The 24,122-nt window shown below is 37.1% G+C and overlaps 15 protein-coding genes and 2 pseudogenes across 15 annotated transcripts; 8 read left to right on the top strand and 9 right to left on the bottom strand. All coding sequences in view use genetic code 6, as the record gives it.

The window, feature by feature from the left end:
• Positions 1–2,648: 2,648 nt before the first annotated feature.
• On the top strand, positions 2,649–2,975 carry SS50377_25127 (uncharacterized protein; the record flags this gene model as incomplete). Its single annotated transcript, XM_067908962.1, has 1 exon — positions 2,649–2,975. One exon carries the CDS (start codon positions 2,649–2,651, stop codon positions 2,973–2,975), a length of 327 nt encoding a protein of 108 aa, XP_067763783.1.
• A 737-nt stretch (positions 2,976–3,712) lies between these two features.
• On the bottom strand, positions 3,713–5,305 carry SS50377_25126 (Intraflagellar transport protein IFT56; the record flags this gene model as incomplete). Its single annotated transcript, XM_067908961.1, has 1 exon — positions 3,713–5,305. The coding sequence occupies one exon, from the start codon at positions 5,303–5,305 to the stop codon at positions 3,713–3,715; it is 1,593 nt and encodes a 530-aa protein (XP_067763782.1).
• Positions 5,306–6,138: 833 nt separating this feature from the next.
• On the bottom strand, positions 6,139–6,465 carry SS50377_25125 (uncharacterized protein; the record flags this gene model as incomplete). Its single annotated transcript, XM_067908960.1, has 1 exon — positions 6,139–6,465. One exon carries the CDS (start codon positions 6,463–6,465, stop codon positions 6,139–6,141), a length of 327 nt encoding a protein of 108 aa, XP_067763781.1.
• A 1,344-nt stretch (positions 6,466–7,809) lies between these two features.
• On the top strand, positions 7,810–8,763 carry SS50377_25124 (Ornithine carbamoyltransferase; the record flags this gene model as incomplete). The annotated part of the gene is made up of 1 exon (XM_067908959.1): positions 7,810–8,763. The coding sequence occupies one exon, from the start codon at positions 7,810–7,812 to the stop codon at positions 8,761–8,763; it is 954 nt and encodes a 317-aa protein (XP_067763780.1).
• Positions 8,764–9,229: 466 nt separating this feature from the next.
• SS50377_25123 (putative preprotein translocase subunit SecA) lies at positions 9,230–9,511 on the bottom strand (the record flags this gene model as incomplete). Its single annotated transcript, XM_067908958.1, has 1 exon — positions 9,230–9,511. One exon carries the CDS (start codon positions 9,509–9,511, stop codon positions 9,230–9,232), a length of 282 nt encoding a protein of 93 aa, XP_067763779.1.
• A 390-nt stretch (positions 9,512–9,901) lies between these two features.
• Positions 9,902–12,205, bottom strand: SS50377_25122 (putative serine esterase; the record flags this gene model as incomplete). The annotated part of the gene is made up of 1 exon (XM_067908957.1): positions 9,902–12,205. The coding sequence occupies one exon, from the start codon at positions 12,203–12,205 to the stop codon at positions 9,902–9,904; it is 2,304 nt and encodes a 767-aa protein (XP_067763778.1).
• Positions 12,206–12,784: 579 nt separating this feature from the next.
• SS50377_25121 (Hypothetical protein) lies at positions 12,785–13,045 on the top strand (annotated as a pseudogene).
• Positions 13,046–13,054: 9 nt separating this feature from the next.
• Positions 13,055–13,360, bottom strand: SS50377_25120 (uncharacterized protein; the record flags this gene model as incomplete). The annotated part of the gene is made up of 1 exon (XM_067908956.1): positions 13,055–13,360. The coding sequence occupies one exon, from the start codon at positions 13,358–13,360 to the stop codon at positions 13,055–13,057; it is 306 nt and encodes a 101-aa protein (XP_067763777.1).
• Positions 13,361–13,455: 95 nt separating this feature from the next.
• On the bottom strand, positions 13,456–14,088 carry SS50377_25119 (Transmembrane domain-containing protein; annotated as a pseudogene).
• A 98-nt stretch (positions 14,089–14,186) lies between these two features.
• Positions 14,187–15,530, bottom strand: SS50377_25118 (Elongation factor Tu GTP binding and transmembrane domain-containing protein; the record flags this gene model as incomplete). Its single annotated transcript, XM_067908955.1, has 1 exon — positions 14,187–15,530. The coding sequence occupies one exon, from the start codon at positions 15,528–15,530 to the stop codon at positions 14,187–14,189; it is 1,344 nt and encodes a 447-aa protein (XP_067763776.1).
• An 8-nt stretch (positions 15,531–15,538) lies between these two features.
• SS50377_25117 (uncharacterized protein) lies at positions 15,539–15,940 on the top strand (the record flags this gene model as incomplete). The annotated part of the gene is made up of 1 exon (XM_067908954.1): positions 15,539–15,940. One exon carries the CDS (start codon positions 15,539–15,541, stop codon positions 15,938–15,940), a length of 402 nt encoding a protein of 133 aa, XP_067763775.1.
• A 177-nt stretch (positions 15,941–16,117) lies between these two features.
• SS50377_25116 (uncharacterized protein) lies at positions 16,118–16,339 on the top strand (the record flags this gene model as incomplete). Its single annotated transcript, XM_067908953.1, has 1 exon — positions 16,118–16,339. One exon carries the CDS (start codon positions 16,118–16,120, stop codon positions 16,337–16,339), a length of 222 nt encoding a protein of 73 aa, XP_067763774.1.
• A 1,140-nt stretch (positions 16,340–17,479) lies between these two features.
• Positions 17,480–19,075, top strand: SS50377_25115 (Transmembrane domain-containing protein; the record flags this gene model as incomplete). The annotated part of the gene is made up of 1 exon (XM_067908952.1): positions 17,480–19,075. The coding sequence occupies one exon, from the start codon at positions 17,480–17,482 to the stop codon at positions 19,073–19,075; it is 1,596 nt and encodes a 531-aa protein (XP_067763773.1).
• Positions 19,076–19,170: 95 nt separating this feature from the next.
• Positions 19,171–19,476, top strand: SS50377_25114 (uncharacterized protein; the record flags this gene model as incomplete). The annotated part of the gene is made up of 1 exon (XM_067908951.1): positions 19,171–19,476. One exon carries the CDS (start codon positions 19,171–19,173, stop codon positions 19,474–19,476), a length of 306 nt encoding a protein of 101 aa, XP_067763772.1.
• A 9-nt stretch (positions 19,477–19,485) lies between these two features.
• SS50377_25113 (uncharacterized protein) lies at positions 19,486–20,019 on the bottom strand (the record flags this gene model as incomplete). The annotated part of the gene is made up of 1 exon (XM_067908950.1): positions 19,486–20,019. The coding sequence occupies one exon, from the start codon at positions 20,017–20,019 to the stop codon at positions 19,486–19,488; it is 534 nt and encodes a 177-aa protein (XP_067763771.1).
• Positions 20,020–20,043: 24 nt separating this feature from the next.
• Positions 20,044–22,503, top strand: SS50377_25112 (Coatomer beta subunit; the record flags this gene model as incomplete). Its single annotated transcript, XM_067908949.1, has 1 exon — positions 20,044–22,503. The coding sequence occupies one exon, from the start codon at positions 20,044–20,046 to the stop codon at positions 22,501–22,503; it is 2,460 nt and encodes an 819-aa protein (XP_067763770.1).
• A 1,338-nt stretch (positions 22,504–23,841) lies between these two features.
• Positions 23,842–24,045, bottom strand: SS50377_25111 (uncharacterized protein; the record flags this gene model as incomplete). The annotated part of the gene is made up of 1 exon (XM_067908948.1): positions 23,842–24,045. The coding sequence occupies one exon, from the start codon at positions 24,043–24,045 to the stop codon at positions 23,842–23,844; it is 204 nt and encodes a 67-aa protein (XP_067763769.1).
• Positions 24,046–24,122: the final 77 nt, after the last annotated feature.

Below are 24,122 nucleotides of genomic sequence, written 5' to 3'. Positions count from 1 at the left end.
GTTGATTCTATTTAAAAACTAAGATTTTCCTATAATTTAAGAAAAGTAAGATCTCATTGATATAGAATATAATATGATTTCCTTAATTCACATTACATTTCCACGTTAAATCGTAAATGATAATATATTTTAGTTATCTATTTCTTATTTATTAAATTAGTATAATATTAATTTTATTTATTACACATAAAGTTGAATTTTACTATTTAATATATTAAGATAGATATTAACATATAATATATATTCAATCGTTCAAATACTTACAAATTTCAGCATACGCTTAAACAGTACTATCCTCGTTTAAATATAGCAACATTTTGCTAAAAACCTTTCTTTCCTAATCAGTGGGATTTCTTTGAAGCAAATTATGAGCGAAATTAATAATATAACTATAATCGATTCTTTCTGAAATATAGGCTTCAATATCAGCTTTAGACGTATTTTATATAACACTTTGAAGGAACTCAATATCAGTATCATTTTTTAAAATGCTGCGTATTGCAAACTCTTTTTCTATTTCGAAGTTCATTAAAAATAATAGAGACTGTTATATATTTTAAATATAGTTAATGAAAACTTAGTATATTACCAAAAAAATAATGATAGGAAAACAATATCTTAATATTTTAGTTTTTTTAGATTACTATAATTAGATTATATAGTTTCCTTATAAAATAAAAACTAGTTTTTGCGGACAGCAAAATTCTACGACAGTTATGTATTATTTTGGATATATGTATAAAATAGAAATTTATCGTTTTTCAACTCATATATAATATTATTATTTTTATTTTAAATAAACCTTTGTCGCTATTTTTTATACTAAACATAGTACTTATTATTTTCAATAGATAATAGTTTTATATATAAAATATAGACATTTAGACTATTTTAATGTTTTGAGGTTTATTAACAAAATATCAATTATTATATATATAAAGACATAAAAGAGTATAAAAAATTAACAGACTTCTATGATATAAATTTTAATTTTATTTATTATAGATTCAGGATATTAACAAGACTTATTTTATATAATGTTTCTTAAAAAGGAATTACAATACCTTTAGCTATTATTCATAATTTTATATATGTTAATCTAAAATTATTTGATGTGTATATGAACAAATTCCTTAGATTGACTATCTAGCATTTGTATTCAAGTCATTGTCTGATTATTTGCTAAATATAAATTTAACTAAAAAGTTGGAATTAACTAGTAGTAATGTATAGAAGCTTTCCATTTATAATTATCAATAAAAACTAATACTGTATAAATCTTATTATTAGGCAATAAATACTTATATCTGAATCATAAATTAAGTAAACAACAAATTGTTAATTTATTTCTACTATAATTGTTAAATTTATTATTTTGACCTTTACTTAATATATAACTACTAGTAGGATTCCATTTTAATAAATAATTACTTTTCATAGTTGTACTTACTACATAAAAGCTCAAACGAATATTAGGAATTTAATTGTTATTAATATTAAGATTATTTAATAAAAATAGTTAATAACTATCGGAATTAAGTATCATAAATTATATACACTGATTTTCCTTGTTAAGACTAATTTAAAAGATGCAATTTCCTTAAGATACTGCAATACTATTAAATGTTAAAAAATACAAAGTTGTTGATATTTATGTATCTATATGTAGCACTTATAATATTATTATATAAATTAATTAAACCAAATCTATTATAAGAGAACTTTTTTTAGTATTATTTATCAATGCTTTTCAGTAACTATATTAGATAACAAATTTTATCTGTTTATTAATTTCTACTGTTATATTAGAAATAATTATTAAATTACTAAAAAATAATCCAATATGTTTAAATTAAAATGTAAAAGATCCTTAGCTAAGTTAAGATTTTATGATTACAGTTAACTATTTTAGAAAATATTTATTATTTATATTTTTGCCAAGAGCATAGTTCTTATACTGATAAACATGAATAAATATGATTATTTCTAAAAACATTATCGAATCTTTTATACAAGGATAACCGTATGTCTTATTGTATTTTTCTGCCATGATATCCTCAATACTCCGATTGGAAGGTCCAGGTACTACTCACGCGCACTTAATAACGGTTGCTGCAGGATGGACATTCATAAAATGATTCCTTTCTAAATGCGTAATAGATTCCAATACGAGTTATACTAAAAAATTAAAACCATAAAGAGGATATTTTTAACATATGAAAATACAACTACTAGATACATAATTGGTTCTGGAAACTAAAAAATGTTATATTTTACTTTCGATATATGCGGTAGATTAGTAGCAAGCCCTAATATTATTGAGTGCCTGCCACTGGTAATGCTACTACTATCAAGTACCTAGGGTTAGTAGCTTTAGATAACTATCTAAAAATATGTATACACTAAGAAATCTGGAAATGTAACAAAAATAGCTACACTAATACCCGTCTTTACGTATTCGCAACAATCCAGAAACACCCGAAGCTAAAATTTCGAATTTTAGCAAATATACATATGTATATTGTAAATATTCGTTTCGTAAAATTAACTATTCCCCCAATACTACTTAAGTTCTTTCAGAAACAGTTTCTGTAAAGAAGTAGTTTAAGGAAATATTATCATAAAATACGGTTATACTAATTTGTAATATGGTGAACCTTAAGCAAAAGGAAACTATCATCCCCAGTACACAACTAACAGAGTTTTCGTCCGTGAAGTCTCTAGCCCTCGCTTCAGTGAAGGCTGGAAACCTCAACACCAGAAAGCTTGCCGAGATGGCTCCTGGGGCGAACCTGATGGAGGCAGCAGGTGATCTTGCAGCCTAGCACCGGGTGCTGGTATTCGCCCTACAGGTACTGGAAATGAACCTACCAAAATCTCAGCGAGAGCTCTGCGCGAGAATGATGCGGAACCTGACAGCAACCAGCACTACAAAGGCCTATCGCGCCATTCTGAGCCATATAGAATATGCGTGAATTAACTTAACCTTCGTCGTGTACATGTGAGATTTTTACTTCACCTTATTCCACTTCAAAGGGGCCATAGATCTTGTCCGGAATATTCGTATGTAATGAGAAGAGGTAAATATATAAATAAATATTGCATGCTTTAATTTTCATTGTAGTAATTCTATAGGATCCGGGAATCCAATCAAAATACAGCACACATTAGCTTATAAGCGGAGGCCTGAGGTGAATCAAGTAGGTTGACCTAGCGGGCCTTAAATTTGGTGGGATCGAATCATGGTACCAGGACAATCATGTGATAGAGGTATACTATTCCTGGTCCGGGGAGTAAATGCTTAACTAGGTACAGCTTGATGAGCCTTTCGCAAAGCTCTTGTAATACTGGCGGGTGGGCTTGCAATACAATAACATGATAAATAATAACTATTAATCCCTGTTTTATGAGAATATAATACTATTATCATATTCCTATAAAGTTAGTATAGTAACACTTATAATGTCATTTTATAAAATATATATAGAGATAATTTTTTACCGTCATAACTAACATTAGATTTATCAGTATTTTAATTTAATTAATTGAGATATAAAATATATAGTATATAAAAATGATTTTCAATACTTAATTTTCTAGATTTTTAGAAAAATCAAGCATGAATTAAATTAAAATTACATATAATATCTAAATACCGATGTTTCATTTTAAAATTACAACTTTAAATACTTTGACTAAAATAGTATTTCCATCACTCTTCCATAACCATTTTAGGTGGCGTTACTTTTTTACCTCTCTCTTTTAAAGTGCTCGCTGCCATAGCTGCTCTAAACATCGTTTTATATTCATTTAAGTTCTCGCTAGCAGAATCTATTTTAATTAAAATTTTACTTGCTTCAGCACTTAATTTAAATTCACCTACTGCAAAACATTCATGAGCAATGATTCTCAATAACTGTGCAGTTCTTGGATTGTTTGATTCGCTTTTTTAATATAGTTCAAATGCCATTTTAGCACGTTTTGAGCGAATAAATAATCTAGCAAGCCATTGTTTATGGATTAATGTAAAATATGGTGAATTAATCTGTCTGGCAAGGAATTCCAGAGCTTAATCATCTTTTCCTATTGCTGCTAATGTGAGACCATAATTGAGATCAAATTATTCTTCTGATTCTTTAGGTATCTCGGCGATCGAATCATAATAAACTGCGGCATCATCAAATTCTCCATCTAAAAAGTAAGCTGCAGCCATAGAACGACGACCTAATAGAGTATCTTTATCTGCATCAGATTAACCCACAGTTGCATACGCTGCTCTAGCATATGTTAAAGCTTCCATATCAGTAGTATGTTGTCCTAAATAGGCGAATCCAGCCGCTTTCAAACAATATTCTTAAGATACCGCTGGTTCAAAATTCTACATTAAATCATATGCTGCCTTATACTAGCGTTACTCAATATAAAGACGTAAAAGATTAGCGCGTGCTTCAGGTACTGCAGATGTTAATGTTTAAAGAATATGAGTGGCTGCATTTAAACCAGAATACAGACATTTATTATGCTTAAATTATGGTAATTCAGATATAGAATGATCATTTTTCATCTAGTCTAAGAGTTAATTAGCTTCTTTTAATTTTCCCATCTTAAATTTAGTAGCTGCCAAGAGATTAATAGAAGTAAATGAATCGTCAGCATGATCTCTATAATTTTATAACTATTCTTCACATCTCTCATATTCGCCTAATTTATAAAAACAAAGTGCCATATGCATATATATAGCATAATATTCCTATTATACTGCTAATACCTCTTCATAACATTCAAGTGCTTAGTTATAATGTGTTCTCAAAAAATGTACCGCAGCAAGAGCCATCTAATCTGGAGAGATATTTTTGAGCTTCTAATGATATTATTATAATGAATCTTCATCTAATAACCTAGAACATGCATGAAATAATAACCTGTTTTAGAGTGGTGATGCAGGAAGTTTAGTTGCAACTGAGCGAGCTTCGTCCATTCTACCTAAATAAAGTAGACATATTGCCTTATAAAGTTCTAGCTAATTATGGTCTTATGGAGGAGGTTCTTACTAATTTAATTCAGTATAGATTCTTAATGCCTCATCAGAGTTTCCTAAGTGAAAATGACAATACGCTAACCATAAATCAGGATGTATTCCTTCTGGAACAGTGTTTGTTTATTTTTAGAAATTAAGAAGTGTGACAGCTCCAATAAAGTCTCGTTTCTCAATGAATTATGCTAGTGATGGAATTTCATTTTCCGCCTGTTGAGCTGCCATAGTCTTTGATTTTTCAAACGCCTCTGAAACTTTAACGTAGTTCATTATATGAAATTTGGAGTGGTTTGAAAAGTAATATTAACCAATATTATATAATTATATAATTAGTAGTTAAACATAAACATGTCTCATATAAAAATAGGTTTAAAAAAGATTTGCACATAAATTTACGCTATTACATTGATTTTAGTAAGTAATATCCCAATTATTATCTTTAAGTCACTGCTAATAATAAATAACAAAATTAAAATCACTAATTCAATGTATTTATTCTTATAAAAATTGCTGGATATATTTATCCAAAGGAAAAACTAACGATATTATATACTCAATAGGATCTTAATTATATGATAGGTTCTATATAATTTACATACTTAACTAGTAAAAGGTATCCATAGTTTATACACTATTCTATAGGTAGCATATAACAACATATTTTCGATATTAATCAGGATTACAATTATAACACTATACTTCTACAATATTATTGCAAGCCCACCCGCCAGTATTACAAGAGCTTTGCGAAAGGCTCATCAAGCTGTACCTAGTTAAGCATTTACTCCCCGGACCAGGAATAGTATACCTCTATCACATGATTGTCCTGGTACCATGATTCGATCCCACCAAATTTAAGGCCCGCTAGGTCAACCTACTTGATTCACCTCAGGCCTCCGCTTATAAGCTAATGTGTGCTGTATTTTGATTGGATTCCCGGATCCTATAGAATTACTACAATGAAAATTAAAGCATGCAATATTTATTTATATATTTACCTCTTCTCATTACATACGAATATTCCGGACAAGATCTATGGCCCCTTTGAAGTGGAATAAGGTGAAGTAAAAATCTCACATGTACACGACGAAGGTTAAGTTAATTCACGCATATTCTATATGGCTCAGAATGGCGCGATAGGCCTTTGTAGTGCTGGTTGCTGTCAGGTTCCGCATCATTCTCGCGCAGAGCTCTCGCTGAGATTTTGGTAGGTTCATTTCCAGTACCTGTAGGGCGAATACCAGCACCCGGTGCTAGGCTGCAAGATCACCTGCTGCCTCCATCAGGTTCGCCCCAGGAGCCATCTCGGCAAGCTTTCTGGTGTTGAGGTTTCCAGCCTTCACTGAAGCGAGGGCTAGAGACTTCACGGACGAAAACTCTGTTAGTTGTGTACTGGGGATGATAGTTTCCTTTTGCTTAAGGTTCACCATATTACAAATTAGTATAACCGTATTTTATGATAATATTTCCTTAAACTACTTCTTTACAGAAACTGTTTCTGAAAGAACTTAAGTAGTATTGGGGGAATAGTTAATTTTACGAAACGAATATTTACAATATACATATGTATATTTGCTAAAATTCGAAATTTTAGCTTCGGGTGTTTCTGGATTGTTGCGAATACGTAAAGACGGGTATTAGTGTAGCTATTTTTGTTACATTTCCAGATTTCTTAGTGTATACATATTTTTAGATAGTTATCTAAAGCTACTAACCCTAGGTACTTGATAGTAGTAGCATTACCAGTGGCAGGCACTCAATAATATTAGGGCTTGCTACTAATCTACCGCATATATCGAAAGTAAAATATAACATTTTTTAGTTTCCAGAACCAATTATGTATCTAGTAGTTGTATTTTCATATGTTAAAAATATCCTCTTTATGGTTTTAATTTTTTAGTATAACTCGTATTGGAATCTATTACGCATTTAGAAAGGAATCATTTTATGAATGTCCATCCTGCAGCAACCGTTATTAAGTGCGCGTGAGTAGTACCTGGACCTTCCAATCGGAGTATTGAGGATATCATGGCAGAAAAGAATTAATTATCTGATTCAGATAAAAACACTTTCCCCCACTAACCATTGTAAATTCAGTATATTTACGTACTAATAAATGATCTAGAATATACATAGTTTTGGAGTTATATATAAGATAATAATATTGTATTTGGTTAGTAATTATTCGTTATAGGTTAAGTGGTTCATAGTGAGCGATGATGATATTGCAATGTGAAAGTATATTAAATATCTCTTCTATGTTTATCATACTTAAGCAATTAATATTAATGTTTAAATGTATGACTTTTATATAAACCCAATATGAAGTAGGATTACTATTATTTATAAAATAAATATATAGTGCATTAAAAAGTTACAGGATATGAATAATTAATAATATAAAACCCAATGACAGATTATATAAATAAATTTATAAGTAATAATACAGTGGCAGATAATATTGTGGAGATTAGTAATGATTATTAGTCTAGTTATAATTATTTGAGCAATACAGACTTTATGATATTTGAACAAACTTATTAATTAAAAAATATATTAGTTTTTACTAATATTGTAATATTTTTTTATATGTCATTATTTAAAAACTATTTTTGAGGCATACTCACATATTTAAGAAAATCACAAAATAAGTAGAATAATTATGGTATATTTATATATATTTTTGAACATAATGGAGGGGGAAATAATAGAGATTAATAATTTAACAAATAATATTCTTAAATCTTTTTTCTAGATTTGGTCACCACTTCCCAATGCCTTACAAGAATACCAGACATCTTCTTACTATCTCATCTCTTGCTCCTGCTGAGTTTGAACGCCTTATTGATACTGCTATTGATATGAAGATTAACCCAGAGAAATATCAAAAATCTTGCTCTGGCAAGTAACTTTTAGCCTTCTTTGCCAAGCCTTCTCTTCGTACTCGTATTTCTCTTGAGACTGCCATGACAAACCTCGGTGGTCACTGCATTTACTATGAATTAGGTGCTAATTCTAACTTAGGTGTAAAAGAGACCATGTAGGATACTGCTGAAGTTATCTCCAGAATGGTAGACGTCGTTTCTGCCCGTCTTCCCACTCGTGCTTCTATGACTGAGCTCGCAAAATTTGCCTCTGTTCCTTGTATCAATGCTCTTGATGATTGGGCGCATCCTCTTTAAATGGTGTGTGACTTCATGACAATCAAGATGCATTTTGGTTCCTTCAAGGGCCTTAGAATGTGCTATTCTGGAGATTGTTATAATAATGTTACCTATGATATTATGCGTGCTTGTGCCATGCTTGGTATGGAAATGGTTGTTATTTGCCCTGATCATAAAGATTATTCCCCAGTTTAGGAAGTCATTGATGAAGTAGCCACTCTTAACCGTATTTCCGGTGGTAAATGTACCATCGCTCATGATATTAAAGCTTGTGCTGGTGTTAACATTATGTATGCTGATTCTTGGATGTCTTATCACATCTCTAAAGATCAGAAGGCTGAACGTTATAAACACCTCATGCCTTTCCAGATCAATGACGAAGCTATGGCTCTTACTGCTACTAACTCTGTATTCATGAATTGCCTTCCTGCTTAACGTGGTGATGAGTAAACTGCTAGTGTAATGGATGGACCTAAATCTATCGCCTACACTGAAGCTGGTAACAGACTTTGGTCTGCTATGGCTGTGCTCAACTTCTTCATAAATGATGTTGTTAGCAAGTGATCAGCTAAATTTCATTAATTATCTTTTATTACTCATTTGTATAATGAATAGACAGTTACTACTTATCTGAAATATATTTGTAATGAATATATACTTTATTACTTGTAATAATGTTACTTTTTTGTTTGGAATTGTCAAATTATTAATGTATATTAAGATACTATATCATTATTAATAATGCATTTATATATAAATATTCCATACAACAAATTTATTCTTTATATAATTATATCGATTAAATACTCATCATCTACGAATTTTGTCTAAAAATTTATGGTAAAATTTAAAAAAAACATACATTTTTGGATTAATCGATAATGATAATAACAAATTTGTTGTATTTTTTTTTAATTTAAGCAAAACTATCAATATTAATATTTTAGAAATTTTCATTTATATTACTAGTCTACATATCATCATATATTTACAGTCGAATAAACTAAATCACAGTTAGGCTGAATTGGCGTCATTCTATAAATTCATCATCTAACTCTACCTAATCTACATTTTCGAGTAAACAACTATCAAGGTACATATCATCATAACCATCGTCCGTAGTAGACAATTCTAATGTCTTGGAGTCGATAGATTCTCTGAATAATTCCTTCTACTTAACATCTTTGCATGATAGTTGCTTAAGCATGATGCGAGGTGTAGAGATAGGGGGTAGCAAATTTGCAGATTTTGAATATGATGTACTCCTGGTTATCTTGAAAGATTTATTCGACTTTAGCGAGATCTTTCTCATTTTTGATAGAATAAATAAGGACAATATTTATACTTTGCATATATATACTACATTACCTTTTTTACTGAATACTTTTAAGAATACAATACTTTATATATATGTAATTAATAAATATTGATCGAGTTATTTTAGTGAGATTAACAGCAAACTTAAAATTATTACATAAATTAAACGCTATAAGAAATAATACTAAAATAAATATTCAAACTATACGCATCATTATAATATATTAATTTATTTTGTTGATAATCTAGATTAAATAAACTCACACTAAAAAGATCCCTTACATATAAACCTTATGTTTATATTATTTACAGCGATAATTACATTACGAACCAATTTTTTAATTTACTTGTAAAATCTATAAAATTATCAGTCAGGTAAACGAACTCACTACCACAAAGCGTCAATTATAAGTTCTATCGTATAAAAATCAATTAACGGCGTAATATGCACATTTCTTCCTGTCTAAACATCTAAAAATGGCCCTTTCTTGAATTTTTCTTTCGCATTAATCAATATTATCTACTGCAAATTTTCACACCCGACCCCGCTCCCAGTAAGCTTCCAAAGCTTGCGATTATTCAATGCAGCTGAACTGCATTTTACGTAACCATCGCCCTGACTTCCTATAAAAACCTATCGATTAAACAAAAATCCTAGACTGCCGATACTCACTAACTCCATGCAATCCGTCTGATCAACAGCTTACAAAACGTTATATCTTGGAATTTAACGCTGCAAATCGCTAATTTGGTGATTTTCAAGCTCAGAAATGCACCGCTGCTTGTTAAAACACTTCAAAAAGCACATGCCCATATTGACCAACTATTTGTCGCTATTAGCGCCCAAATGCGGCCCGTTTATGCTGATATTTTAGTCAAGAAAAGGCAGAAAATCCTCGAAAATTTTGCTCTAAATGCAAGCCTAAACGACGATATTTCCGAGCGAGAACCCCACGAAATTGATGTTTTTGAGCTGCTAAATGCTAGCGTTATTTTCGGCCAGAAAGTGTATTATTTCGAGCGCCAGCTGGTAGCCGAGCTCGAAAATCGAAACCGTCGGCGCCGCGTTCTTGTAGAACTTAGAGGCGAGCAGGAACAGGTGATTTGGACCCTTGTTCTGCTGTTATATCACATTCTTAAAATAGCGCAAATCGTTGGAATTTCCCTAGAAACCGTGAACAAATGTTGTGACAATCAAGTTGTTTCGCAGTTTCTTTGGTTTCTGAGAGAATTTTTCGGTCAAGAATTTCTGTGTTTTGGCGTCAAAAAGGCCGATAAATTCCTGTTTTGAGGGGACGTTTTGCGCGATTTTCGTGAGAAAAGGCAGTGCGAAATCCGACTGGTAAACGCACGTTTTCACGTTAATTCTGATGTCCTGGGCCGCGTTAAAGAGCTGTTTGAAGAAGATTTCGTCTGGGACGATTTGCTCGATGTAGAGAGGTTTTTGGGGTTAAATAACACATTACTGCTCTTAAGTTTCACCTTTTTGGGGCTAAATGATAGGTTTTTGCTTTTAAATATCACGTTCTTTCTCTTAAACATCACACTATAACTGTTAAACATCACCTTCCACCCCTATTTATCCCACATTATCAACTAAATACTCGCTATCTTCATTTTCCAGCTTATTCTGCTCGCTAAAACCTGATTTTTAAGCATTTTCCGCACCAAAATTCTCGCTATCACTATCGATCCTCAGAATCAGCTAACTTTTCGTCTCATAGACGTTCTTACGGCGAAATCCATCAGTTTTAACCACCGCGAATTTCTCGCTATTCTGAATCGTTTCGCCCGGATAATCGACGGAAACCGCGTCCTGGAGCTCCGAAAACTCGAAATTCGAAGCGCTCAGCGACGAGACCTGCTCGTCCTCGAAAAAGTCGACGCAGGACGGCTATTGCTGCTTTTGCCTAATTTTCACTTCCGCGACGTCCTGGTTCAGCAGAAAGTGGAATTTCTGGACCAGCTGAAGCTGCAATTTCGCGAAATTCTTCGCTTCCGCGGCATCGCTAAAAACGTGCGAATAGCGCTTTTTCTGCTCAGCGTACTAGAGCAGAAATTGCCCGCAATTCTTCATATTTTTAAGCTGCCGAAACGCGTTTTCGAAGCTCTCGCGGTAAAAAATTTCGAAGCAGTAATCCTGCAGCAGGAGGACGCTCTGCGCGTTCTTGACGCCCTGCGCGCTGCTAATTCGCCACATGAAAACGAGCTCGAAATCGCTGAAATGGACGTCCTGGAACGACTCGGAAAACGGCTAAATCGACGGGATTAGCATATTTTACAGTAGAATTTTGCGTATGAAAGTTGTGGCAAAAACGCTCGGCGCAGCGGCCGGAATCTAATTCGGAAAATGCGTGAAATCGAGTTTTAGCGAAATTTCGAGCGAGAAATTCGTTGTGGCGAGGCGCAAACGCGTCAAAAGCAGCGCCGAAAATTGGACGATTTGGTCGAAAAATTCGATGCGAAAAGAGGGAGTGGAAATCGAATTTGTGGCCGAATTGTACGAAAAATCGGTCGCCCTGTCGAAAAATCGCGACGGGTCGCGCCGGTCCACGAAGTCGTGGATCAGCGGGGAGACGCCCGCGAGCTCGATCGGGTGCGAGAACTGGAAGGTCAGGCGGTGCCAGCCGCGCTGGATGATGTCCTGGTTCGCGAAATGGCGCAGAAAAATTCTCAGGTCCAAATTCATTTGGAAGGGGAAAATGTGGTATAGTGAAAATTAATGTATAATAATAGTATGTAATAATAGAAAATAAAAATAGAAAATGGCGAAGGATGTGGAATTTACGTTTGTGGTGTGGGTGGTAATTGGGGTGTGGAGGGGGGTGGAGGGGGTTGGATGGGGTTGTGTGGGGGTTAATTATGAGCTAATTTGGAGGGTTGAAATATTTAAAACGTGGGTATCGAGGTAGTGCAGGAATTGGTGAAAATAGATAAATTATGAGGTTTTCCGGTGAGTATAAAGGTTTGAGCAAATTATAAGCTAGAATGCGTCATATGATACTACGCGGTGAATCCGTGCATGAGTTTAGCGGTGTAGACAAGAGGACTAAGCTTTAGCTCTATTTAGGTTTTCAGTGCTAAGGCGTAAAATAGCCTGATAGCAGTGTGACTTATAACTGGATCTTAAGGCAGGTAGCCAAAGTAGCATTGCTGTAAAGGGACATTGTAGCTATAATAGTGATAATTAGCGCATGTAGGCTACTCGTGGCATGGACATGATGTCATCTGCTAGTGCGCAGAGCACGCCCCGCGCCCAACCCCGAGTTCGCGCCCGCGCGCGGCCGAGGCACATTTTGACCGTTCCAAATTCCGAATGCGCTCCATCCGCAAGACGCTGGCCCGAAAGCAGAGGCAGATCACCGACAACGAGTACGGGGCGCCGAAGCTCCTGCCGATCGCGGAGGACCTGCCCCACCTAGAGTCGCTGGGCACGGTCTGCCTCGACCGGGACGACAACGGGGACGGGACGCTGCTGCTGGGGAACAGGGACATCTCGAGCCAGAGCATGATGCAGGGGCCGTAGTGAGACATTCGTTCACTAGAATCCCGCCGCACCGGGCTGCACCTGCCCGTCTGAGAACTGCCTAGGCAGGGGAGCGCGCAGCGAGGGCAGCCTGGCGGACTAGCCGAGAGTCTCCACGGTATGGAGCGCACCCAGCTGTGGCGGGAGCTGGAAGCCGCCCCGGAGCAGCATGGAGGCCGCGTTGCGCCGGATCCGCTGCCGGTGCGGGGACTGGCTGACCATAGGACTGGGCTTCTGGGGGCTCCGCGGCGGTACCTGAATGTAGTCGAGGTTGCACCCGGCGGGGGTGAAGGTGAAGAAGTTGAGCGGGGACGTCATTCTGCCGCCGCGGGAACCACTGCTCGCGGTCCTGGCCGCAACCCAGAGAAACCGAAAATCCCGTTTCTCCAAAACCGCGAATAGTGACAAATACCTCACTGCGTGGTATCCAGCCCGCCAGGCTTAGAGTGGTCCGAGGAGTCCGTGGTAACCTCGAGGTTGGACTTGATCACCTGCGTCTTGGCGTAGGAGCTGTTCACGAGGCTCTCCAGCAGGCTCGTGTTGCGGTTGGCGCCAATCTTGCTCAGCTGCAGGAAGTTCACGGACTGGTTGGAGAGGAAGTTCCCCGTGTCGAACGGCTCCTCCACAGGTTCCTTCGTCTTGTTCACCGGGGTGCGTGGTGCGCTGGGCAGGTCTTCGCCGCGCTCGGACTCCTCGGCAAACCGGCCCCCGTGGCGCTCGAGGGCAAAGCGATGGACGAGGCCGCCAATGGCGAGCAGCAGGATCGTCAGGGTCTGCACAGTGAACACGCAGTTGAAATTATAAGTGGGGTCAGCGCAGTAGATCCAGATGAACGAGGCGATGATTGCAAGCGAGCGCACGGTGCCGCTGAAGATCGCGAAGGACCCCCCGCGGCACACGGCGTGGTGCGCCTGCACGAACGCGTACAGCGGCATCACCATTCCGCGCAGCGCCCCGTTACGTGTGTAGCTCAGCAGCCCTGTGTAGTGGTTGTTCAGCATCGCAGTGGGCAGCCGCGAGCCCACAGATAGCGTAATAAATTTATAAAAATCCCTTATTAAATTTTACTCAATGTGCAGTATCAAAATTTTGATGAAAATTCTATTATTCTTACATAAAATATATAGTAAAAAACAGAACTTCCTCACTCAATTTAAACAGCCTCTAATTTTTTAACGCACTGCATCAAGTTTCCATCAACAAGGCTTTCCATTTCACCAATTTTTTGCATACCAACAAGGGGTTTTTTCCAGATAAATAAACTAGCTATCAACGATATAATATTTATAATTACTAAGTTACTAAAGATTTAGGTGTTTTTATTAAATTTTATCATAACTATTCCTATCAAAGAACATATTAAAAATACTCTTAAACTCCACATCTTTATAGTAAATTTTTTGATCTACTTACATGTCTGTTCGTAGTCCTTGATACTTCTATTAAGATTTTTGCAGTCAATTTTAAACCTATCAAGCAAATTTCTGAATTAAATTATAATTTGATTTTCCATTTCATCTTCAAAATCCTTCAAACAGTCGAAATTGCTTACAATAAATGGTGCTTCTAATTTTTCGAGTGACATACCGCTCCCATTTAATTCGCTTTGAACTTTAGATTTTGCAGAAGAAAATTTAGGTAGTGTAATTGGATAGATATCAAATTCTTTAAATTGAATGCATCGTTGTATCATTTAACTACAGGAAACAACATTTTAAACATACTCAAATTTACTTCCTACCAAATCAATTTTTGAAAGAATAATTTTCATATCAATGTTTTTGTTAACTATATGATTAATTAATTCAATTGTCTAGTTTGTAAGCTAAAATTTAGAGGATTCTACAAAAAGCAAAATTAAGTCCACTTGCTTAATTAGCTATTTAAGCGGTTAAAAGTCAGTTTTTTCAACGAATCCTGGCGTATCAATGAAGATAAAAGGCGATATAGATTTTGGTTAATTTTCAACTTCAAAAATTGCTGAAACTTATGATAAAAATTATGAATTCTATAGATCTTAGTCATTTTTCTTATAACCATCAAATATTTCAACTGTAGATTATGGGGGAAGATTGGTAAACGGCACCAAATTCTGAGCTTAATTCAATGACAAAGTTTAACGTGATGCTCCTGGAATAATGATTGAGATATGGTTTGTTGTGGCTCCATGTCCAGTTTTAAGCAGTTTTTAACCAATACAATTGTTAATAAAAGAGGATTTTCCTGCATTTTAATTACCTAAAATTAAAATTGTAAAACGACGGTTAGGCATCGGAGGAGGGTTTAATTATAGATCAATGTGATAGGGTATTATATAATTTTTATAATTATCTGAAATGGCAGCAATGGTTGTTTAAATAGATGGAATATCGTCAAATGGCATGATTATAGAAGTTAAATTTTTAATTAACTTAATAATATAATACTCTTAATGCATTAGTATATCATTTTTATTATATAATATAACTTGTATTATTGATATTATCATTTTGCTAAATGAATATTCGGTAGCTTAATCAACTAGATCCTTACTTAACACCATAAACTAAGACTGTTTACTTAAAATAAATGTCTAAGACGCTTACTTTAAATTAGACAAACTTTTTCAACTCAAAGTAACTAAGCTAGAATATTAATATTTCTCGCTCAACATCGGCATAGTAAATGTTTTATAAGACGTAGCATCGAGGATATGATGTAGAATCACATGTTAAATAATCATAACCTCTTTATTTTAATTATCGTGTAATTGATAGATAAATTCCTTTTGTTAAAATGCATTTTAACGGTGGTGCATATGTAGATCGCTATCCTGAGAAAAAACCTATAATCGAGAGTACAGGTGTACGCGCATAACGGTAACGATTGGAAGCGCTTAGCATCAAACGTTTAAAGTGATGAAATGTATTTATTTTTGTTTTGCACCTATTTTGATTATTAATATTATATGTAGTCTAATTTTTTAGCAAGTTAATTTATATTTGTGCATACTATGTAATTTAGTCAACAGTTTAAAAATACTAGGAAATGAAATAAAAATATATCTTATATTACTTACATATATAAACATTAAAAATGTAAGAATAAGGTGCCAGGTTATTTGATTCATTAGCTATTATAGCAATGGTTCTATTTGTTGGTTTGTATGGGTTTTTATCACAAACAGTCTAATGTGCATGTTGTCGGAAGTATGACTTAAGATTAAAACGTATGTAAGGCTAGTTAGAGCAATAAGATGGGGAGGTTACGGTTCTAGGTTAATTAACCCCCTTGAGACCTGCTAGAGAAGATTCATGAATAGATGAGGCGAAATTTATAATTTTCAATTTGTTTTTAACTATTTTATTATATATAAGCTATATATTCCATTATTCAAAATAATGACCATCTCATAATATAAGATTAGAAATGATTGATCTTACACCAATTAAGATTTAAGTGATACAAAGATACAAAGTTTAGCAATAATTATATCAAGTAGCAAAAATGTCTTGTAGCTAATCTATAAAATATAAGTAGTTTACTAGATAAATGTTGTTGCAATTTAATAAAGCACGCAGAATAAACGTTTAATCATCAATTTAAAATTTATTTTAATAGTACTGTAAATTTACTTATGAATAGACAAAATATGCAAATAAAACTTTTAATAATGCATATTTAATTTTTACCACCAATATCAAAAAGCAAATGGTTGATATCAAATTAATATCAAAATAGATTTAATAAAAAGAAAAGTAGCTAGCTAAGCTAAGTAAAATCCTGCATTAGTAAAATATTGTTTTGGATAAATTAGAGTAATAAGCTAAATTGGAGCGTAGTAAAAAGAATAGATACCAATTATTATAATAATTAACTTTATAAATTATTAATCAGGCTCAAAAGGTTGAAAAAACTTAGGATAGTCTGAGACATTATCGGGAAATAGTATAACTAATGTTATTTGATTTTGCAGCCTAACTTAATATAATATAAAAGAATTAATAATTATCAGGAGATTAGTTTATTTGCTCATTGAAATTAGTTAAGCAATTAGAGTATGACACTGTTTTTAATTAATAATAGTAACCATCAAAAACGTTTGAGGCCATTAAATCTTGAATGACCAATTTATTTTTACTAGTTCAATATTATATCTGTTATTTTAATTATTCATACTAAATCTTTTTTTCATTTATTAAAAATGTCTTTAAATTTATGTAATCCGGTGTGTTTAATAAGTAATTAGTACATTTCAATATAGTCAATTAAAAAGAATTATTTATAATTGTTAATTAATTTTGAATGATAATATTATTACTAGTACATTAGTTTAAATGTAGATTCCAAATAATTTTTGGCAGATTAATCAAGTCATAAAGTAACAAACAACTTAACTGATTTACAGTTAAATTTTGAAAAATATGAATTATATATAATTTTATTTACTATTTTAAAATGACACAGTATTCTCGTTCAGTAGAATCATCTACTTCAACTGATGTTTTAGTATATGAACTAAAAGATAGAGTATAATAATACTAATTCGCATCTCCTATGTATCATTTTTTAGTTATTTTCAGAGCATTTTTTATTTTTATTTTTTGTTTACAATTTGACGAAAGCAATGCTATTAATACGTTTAACCTGATCACAAACTATGAAATTATATTAATAGTTCCATAACTCGTAGGAAAAGTTGCATTTGAAATTATTTCTCCAATACTAGGAACTGCATAAATTAACGCTGGTAGGGTTGTTTTTAACTACTCCATTATTCACTATCTGTTGATTTCAATACTATTTTTTATAGGATTTGGAGCGTATTCTAGATTTAACAATCTAATATTATTTAGTTTAGCACCTTTTTCACAGGCAGCTATATCTCATTTGTTTGAGGTAGGAAAGGCAGAGCGATGGAATATGTCGTAAATAATAGCAGCCCTAATAAGTCCAACACTTAGCATAGTATTATATTGTGTATTATCTTTTTTTAGTGTATCATAGAATATCACTCTTATAGTTTCATATACCTTACCGGGAATGATTTTTATACCAATTATCCTCAGAGATCAGCGTTATCTTTATATGTAATTCTCTATATTGAAACCATTCCGGCCAGCTCTATAATTACAGTGCCTTCTATCATTCTTAAAGTTCTTAGCATTTGATGCAGCAGAAGAGTTGGTTATAGTAATTGCATTAAAAGTAAACCGAGAGGAAGTAGTGCTTTTGAGCATTTGTTTATATTATTATTGTATGAGACTTAGCTGTATTTTCAGTGGATAGTTATACGATGTATACGTTTAAAGTACGAGGTTATCTATTATCCATAAAAGTGGAATGTCTAACATTTATCGTAATGTATGGATGTACGGTTTAATTGGTCTAGTTACATCTATTATAATATTCTTAAGCTGGTATAAATTTATTACGCTATCTGTGGGCTCGCGGCTGCCCACTGCGATGCTGAACAACCACTACACAGGGCTGCTGAGCTACACACGTAACGGGGCGCTGCGCGGAATGGTGATGCCGCTGTACGCGTTCGTGCAGGCGCACCACGCCGTGTGCCGCGGGGGGTCCTTCGCGATCTTCAGCGGCACCGTGCGCTCGCTTGCAATCATCGCCTCGTTCATCTGGATCTACTGCGCTGACCCCACTTATAATTTCAACTGCGTGTTCACTGTGCAGACCCTGACGATCCTGCTGCTCGCCATTGGCGGCCTCGTCCATCGCTTTGCCCTCGAGCGCCACGGGGGCCGGTTTGCCGAGGAGTCCGAGCGCGGCGAAGACCTGCCCAGCGCACCACGCACCCCGGTGAACAAGACGAAGGAACCTGTGGAGGAGCCGTTCGACACGGGGAACTTCCTCTCCAACCAGTCCGTGAACTTCCTGCAGCTGAGCAAGATTGGCGCCAACCGCAACACGAGCCTGCTGGAGAGCCTCGTGAACAGCTCCTACGCCAAGACGCAGGTGATCAAGTCCAACCTCGAGGTTACCACGGACTCCTCGGACCACTCTAAGCCTGGCGGGCTGGATACCACGCAGTGAGGTATTTGTCACTATTCGCGGTTTTGGAGAAACGGGATTTTCGGTTTCTCTGGGTTGCGGCCAGGACCGCGAGCAGTGGTTCCCGCGGCGGCAGAATGACGTCCCCGCTCAACTTCTTCACCTTCACCCCCGCCGGGTGCAACCTCGACTACATTCAGGTACCGCCGCGGAGCCCCCAGAAGCCCAGTCCTATGGTCAGCCAGTCCCCGCACCGGCAGCGGATCCGGCGCAACGCGGCCTCCATGCTGCTCCGGGGCGGCTTCCAGCTCCCGCCACAGCTGGGTGCGCTCCATACCGTGGAGACTCTCGGCTAGTCCGCCAGGCTGCCCTCGCTGCGCGCTCCCCTGCCTAGGCAGTTCTCAGACGGGCAGGTGCAGCCCGGTGCGGCGGGATTCTAGTGAACGAATGTCTCACTACGGCCCCTGCATCATGCTCTGGCTCGAGATGTCCCTGTTCCCCAGCAGCAGCGTCCCGTCCCCGTTGTCGTCCCGGTCGAGGCAGACCGTGCCCAGCGACTCTAGGTGGGGCAGGTCCTCCGCGATCGGCAGGAGCTTCGGCGCCCCGTACTCGTTGTCGGTGATCTGCCTCTGCTTTCGGGCCAGCGTCTTGCGGATGGAGCGCATTCGGAATTTGGAACGGTCAAAATGTGCCTCGGCCGCGCGCGGGGCGTGCTCTGCGCACTAACGGAGGGCTTTCCGCTCGCAAGACATTGCCCCAATTGTCCACACCTGAAGCAGCTACCACGCGAAATTCACACAACAACCATAAGAATCCACCCGCACCTCCAAACGAACATTTTTCAACCTCAAGCTCCGAACCCCACCCCTAATTACCATATCTGTACCCTTCAAACCACCACCTCGGCACAATACCCCAAAATCCAGAAAGCTAGTTTCGAATGATTATTTATTGTTACTAACAATATTTTATTATAATAATACCATTATTATTTTCCCACTCCCAATCACATGCAGACAACCTCTACGCTGCGTTCCTCTCGCGTAAAAGCGATTTCCTTCTCCGAAAACGCCATGAAGGCCGTAATCGGCTAGTACACAGGCGAAGTGCAGCTATTTGACCTCAAAACGCAGCAAGTAACGCTAAAACGCGAAATTTCGCCCACGCCCATCAGAACCGTTTTCTACGCTGCCCCGTACATTTTCACAGGATCAGACGACGGAATCTTGCGCGTCCTGTCCGACTCGTCGCTCTCCACGCTGCAGGAGCTTCAGATCTCGACGGACTATATCCGGTCTATAATCTACTCCGCCCCGCACATTTTCACCGCCACAGACGACGGATTCCTGCGAGTTTTCCGATTCACCGCTGCGATCGAGCTGATCGCCGAAGCGCGCGCCTCCAGCGGCTTCCTGCTGGGCCTCGCGCTCGCGAACGGCCGCCTCGCAACCTGCGGCCAGGGAGGCGAAATTCGTGTTTTCGACGCCACAAATATCGAAATTGACCCCAAAAACGACGAATGCAACCCTACACACCACTCAGATAACGTAATCGACATCGCGCACAAGCTCGCAAAAGGGCTGCTAGGCCGCTCGTCAGCCCAAAATCGCCCCTGCAGACAGCTCACACCGCTCTTTACGATCTCCTGCGGCGTATGCTTAAACGCGCTTTGCTGGACGAACTGCCCGACGATTTCGGGCGCTGAAACACCGCTGGCATTCCTGGCGGCCGCAACGGACAATGGCGAGGTGCTCGTATTCGACTCATTCAACAAACAGCAAATAGCTATTTTCGGGCCATTCAGCGGCCCAGTAACGCAAATCGCCTACTGCCGCGCGCAGCAGAGGCTGCTAGCGACGTCAGAGGATTTTTCGGTCCAAATTTTCGACATGGCGCGCCTGGAGCGTGCTATGGTGCTGCAGTACGCGCTAGAACGCGCCTGGTGCGTTTCAGCAATTTAAATCGGCGCAGCGACCGTTATCGCCATCGGATTCGACCAGGGGGCCGTTTTCGCGAAAATCGGCGAATCGCGGCCCGTTTTCGACTTTTTTGAGGGAAAATTCGCGTTTTTGGGCAAATTTGAGAGCGGAAAATTTTCGGTTTAAGAAGGGAGTGGAATTTCAATTTTGAATTCAAAAAATGAGGCAAAAACGTTCGAAACGGAGCCTTTTCGGAGCGTGAAAATGCTCGGAAACGGCAAATTATTCTGCGGAATTAGAAGCGGAAAAGCGGTAATTTGCTCGGCGCAAACCGGCAAAATGAAGCTGGAAGAAAGCTGCAGCCAGATCGCGTTCGCGCGCGATTTCGACGCTGCGAATTTCGTTCAAAAACTCGACGATTTCGTTTTCCCTTCCTTTGGAGCGGAGCAATATTATGTTATATTATATAATAATAAGATTACTGTAAAAAATTCTACGGAAACGATTTGCACCATTTAAGTGGATTTTGTGCCCACAATGCTGTTTTCTGGGCCGTACGTTTTCGTGGCGAACGCTCAGTTTCTCGCGATTTTCACGTTCGCGGGCGCCTTTATCGCATAGTTCGAGCTGGCCGTAAAATCGCTCCAGTGCGCGCCGTCCGGCGAGTTCTGCGCGATCCTGACGGCAGAAACGACGTTCCTGGCGCGCCTGGACCCGCGAGCGCTCGAAATTTCGATTTTTAGCGAAATTCCGGCCGCCCAAAAAGTGCTTTTTGGGGCAAAAACGGTCGTTTTCCAGAGCCAAAACGGCGTCTTTTAAGGCTTTTTGGAGGAGATTTTAGAGGGCGATGAGCTGTTTTTGGAGCTTCCGCGGAGCGAAAATTTGGAGCTTTTGGAGATTTTGGAGGTGCGGCCGCGCGGCGTTTTGTGCGTCGCGGGAGCGAAAATCGGAAATCAATTTGAATTGATGGAAATTCCGCTCGATTCGGCGATTGTGGAATTCCGGCTCCGGTGCGCTGCTGGCGATTAGGGCGCTGAGGACGCCGCTGCGTACTGCTGCGAGGCGTTTGGGGCCGATTTGGGAAGGGTTTTCATCTGCGCAGAATTCCTGAAAAGGAGCGGAAAAAGTCGTTATATCATGTCGCTCAGCGACGATAACGAGGTTCTGGCGCAGCTGGCGGTGCGCTACGCGTTCTACGAGCAGATTTTGGGGGTTGCGGAGGGCCTCGGGAGCGCGCCCGTGGTGCTCGCCGGCGCGGAGCTCCTGCTGCGCAGCGGTCGCGTTCGTGACGCGCTGGCGCTGTACCGCGTCGCCGGGGACGACGAAATGGCGCTGCTGTGCGCGTTCGTGCTCGGCGACGCGGATGCGATTCGCGGCTACGAGCGCGACGCCAGGCCCAATATCGCGCTCGCGGCGCGCTGCGTGCTCGGGAGCGCGCCGGAGGCGCTTGCTGAACTTGTTGAGCTGCCCTGGGAGCGCGCGGCGCTGGGCGGTGCGGACGATGTGGCGAGCTGGAAGGCGGGCTGCAACCGGGGAGAGTACATGGAGTGAGCGTGGGGTTGGGGTTGGGGTTGTAGGGTGCTGAAAAAATTGGGTGTGAGAGAATTACGCATTTTAGTTGAGGTAGGAATAGTTAATGGCGCTGCAGGGCTTAGGGGGCTGTGGTTATTGTGCGTATTTGATGGATATTGTGCTAATAGATATGTGTAAGCGGGGTTTAAATTCTAATTTTACTTTTTTGAGTATGAACGTTTGATAAGTTTCTGTATTAAGTACTAATTGGGGCAACTATGCAGTTTTGCCTGGAGGAGTTTTGGGAAAGGAAACTTATCTTATTTGCCATATAAAGGGATGTTAAGAAATTAGAAAAAGAAACTATTTTATATAGTTATTCGTATTTAAACTAAATTGAAAAATTATTTTAGGACCTTTGAAATGAAGCAGATAGTTAGAAAATCTAAAACATCAATCATACGCTGTTATAGTTATTAATAGCCCGCGATACTTCCTCCTTCACTTAGAAGAATTCTAACGCTAGAATAGTTGATAGGAGATGACAAGATCATCGCTATTCCTAATTAAACATTTTCGTTTCATAATCTTATAAGTGAAAATTCAGATCTAACTTAAATTTCAGATTGATTGGTATATAGATTCATTATTTATAATACATTAATACGCAATAAGTTAGGTACTTTGAAAATCTTTGATATTTAAATTTATAGTCAAATAGGAATTAATAATTTTATCAAATTTATTATAGAAATATAATGATAAATAGGTATACGAAATCATTTTTATATTTCATAAAATCATTAGTTGGCATAATTTAAGGTGTATAAAATAATATCAAAATTTGGTGATTTCTTCATATAATCTTTATTAATATAAATAAATAATATTTAGCATCAGTTATTTCAAAATAAGTTCTGAAGTAATCATTAAAAAAATCATTGATGTTTCTCAAAATGATCACAATTAGAATCCTTCATTTTTATTTAGTGATTTTCATGATGCATATGATCTTCTATCCACTCTTTTATATGATGTTAATGAGTAACTTATACTTATTCAGCTTAATCAAACTACGTAGCAACTTAGGCTATTTAAATGTCTTGCTATAATGCTGGCTCACAATTATGATGTAATTACGCATTATTATGATCCTTCTCATGTTTATGCATTATCGAATCTATTTTTTATACTAATACGTATATATCATATATAAAAAGCAATCACTTTTAGAAACATTTTGTTTGTTTTAAATTTTTATAAGTATAAAACATAATAATTTATTTATAATTGTATTATATGAAAAATAGAATTTGAAGGTGCTTGACTATAAAAAAAAGATTAAAATACTAATAATTTATAACCAGCTAATCTATATCACTCTGTAAATAAATATCCATAGCTAGATTGACTGGCCTCCATAATGCTATAACAAATTGGAGTTTGTGTTTAATCATTGTATGCAAATTTAATTGCATCCTAGGATAACTCATCATCATCTAACGGAATACCATTACTCAAGTCAGATATATTCTAAAGCTTTTCATCCTTATTTTGAACGTAATCTATACACCCTCCCATTTTAATAAAGTAAAATTAAGTCAATTAGGATAATTGTCAATACGAAATAATAATATTAATTTAAATCTAAATTATAT

The sequence above is a fragment of the Spironucleus salmonicida genome, chromosome 5 (assembly GCF_000497125.1).
Source record: "Spironucleus salmonicida strain ATCC 50377 chromosome 5, whole genome shotgun sequence".
Lineage (NCBI taxonomy): Eukaryota > Fornicata > Diplomonadida > Hexamitidae > Spironucleus > Spironucleus salmonicida.
The sequence above is the reverse complement of the archived record's forward strand: the minus strand, read 5'-3'. Positions and strand labels throughout refer to the sequence as shown.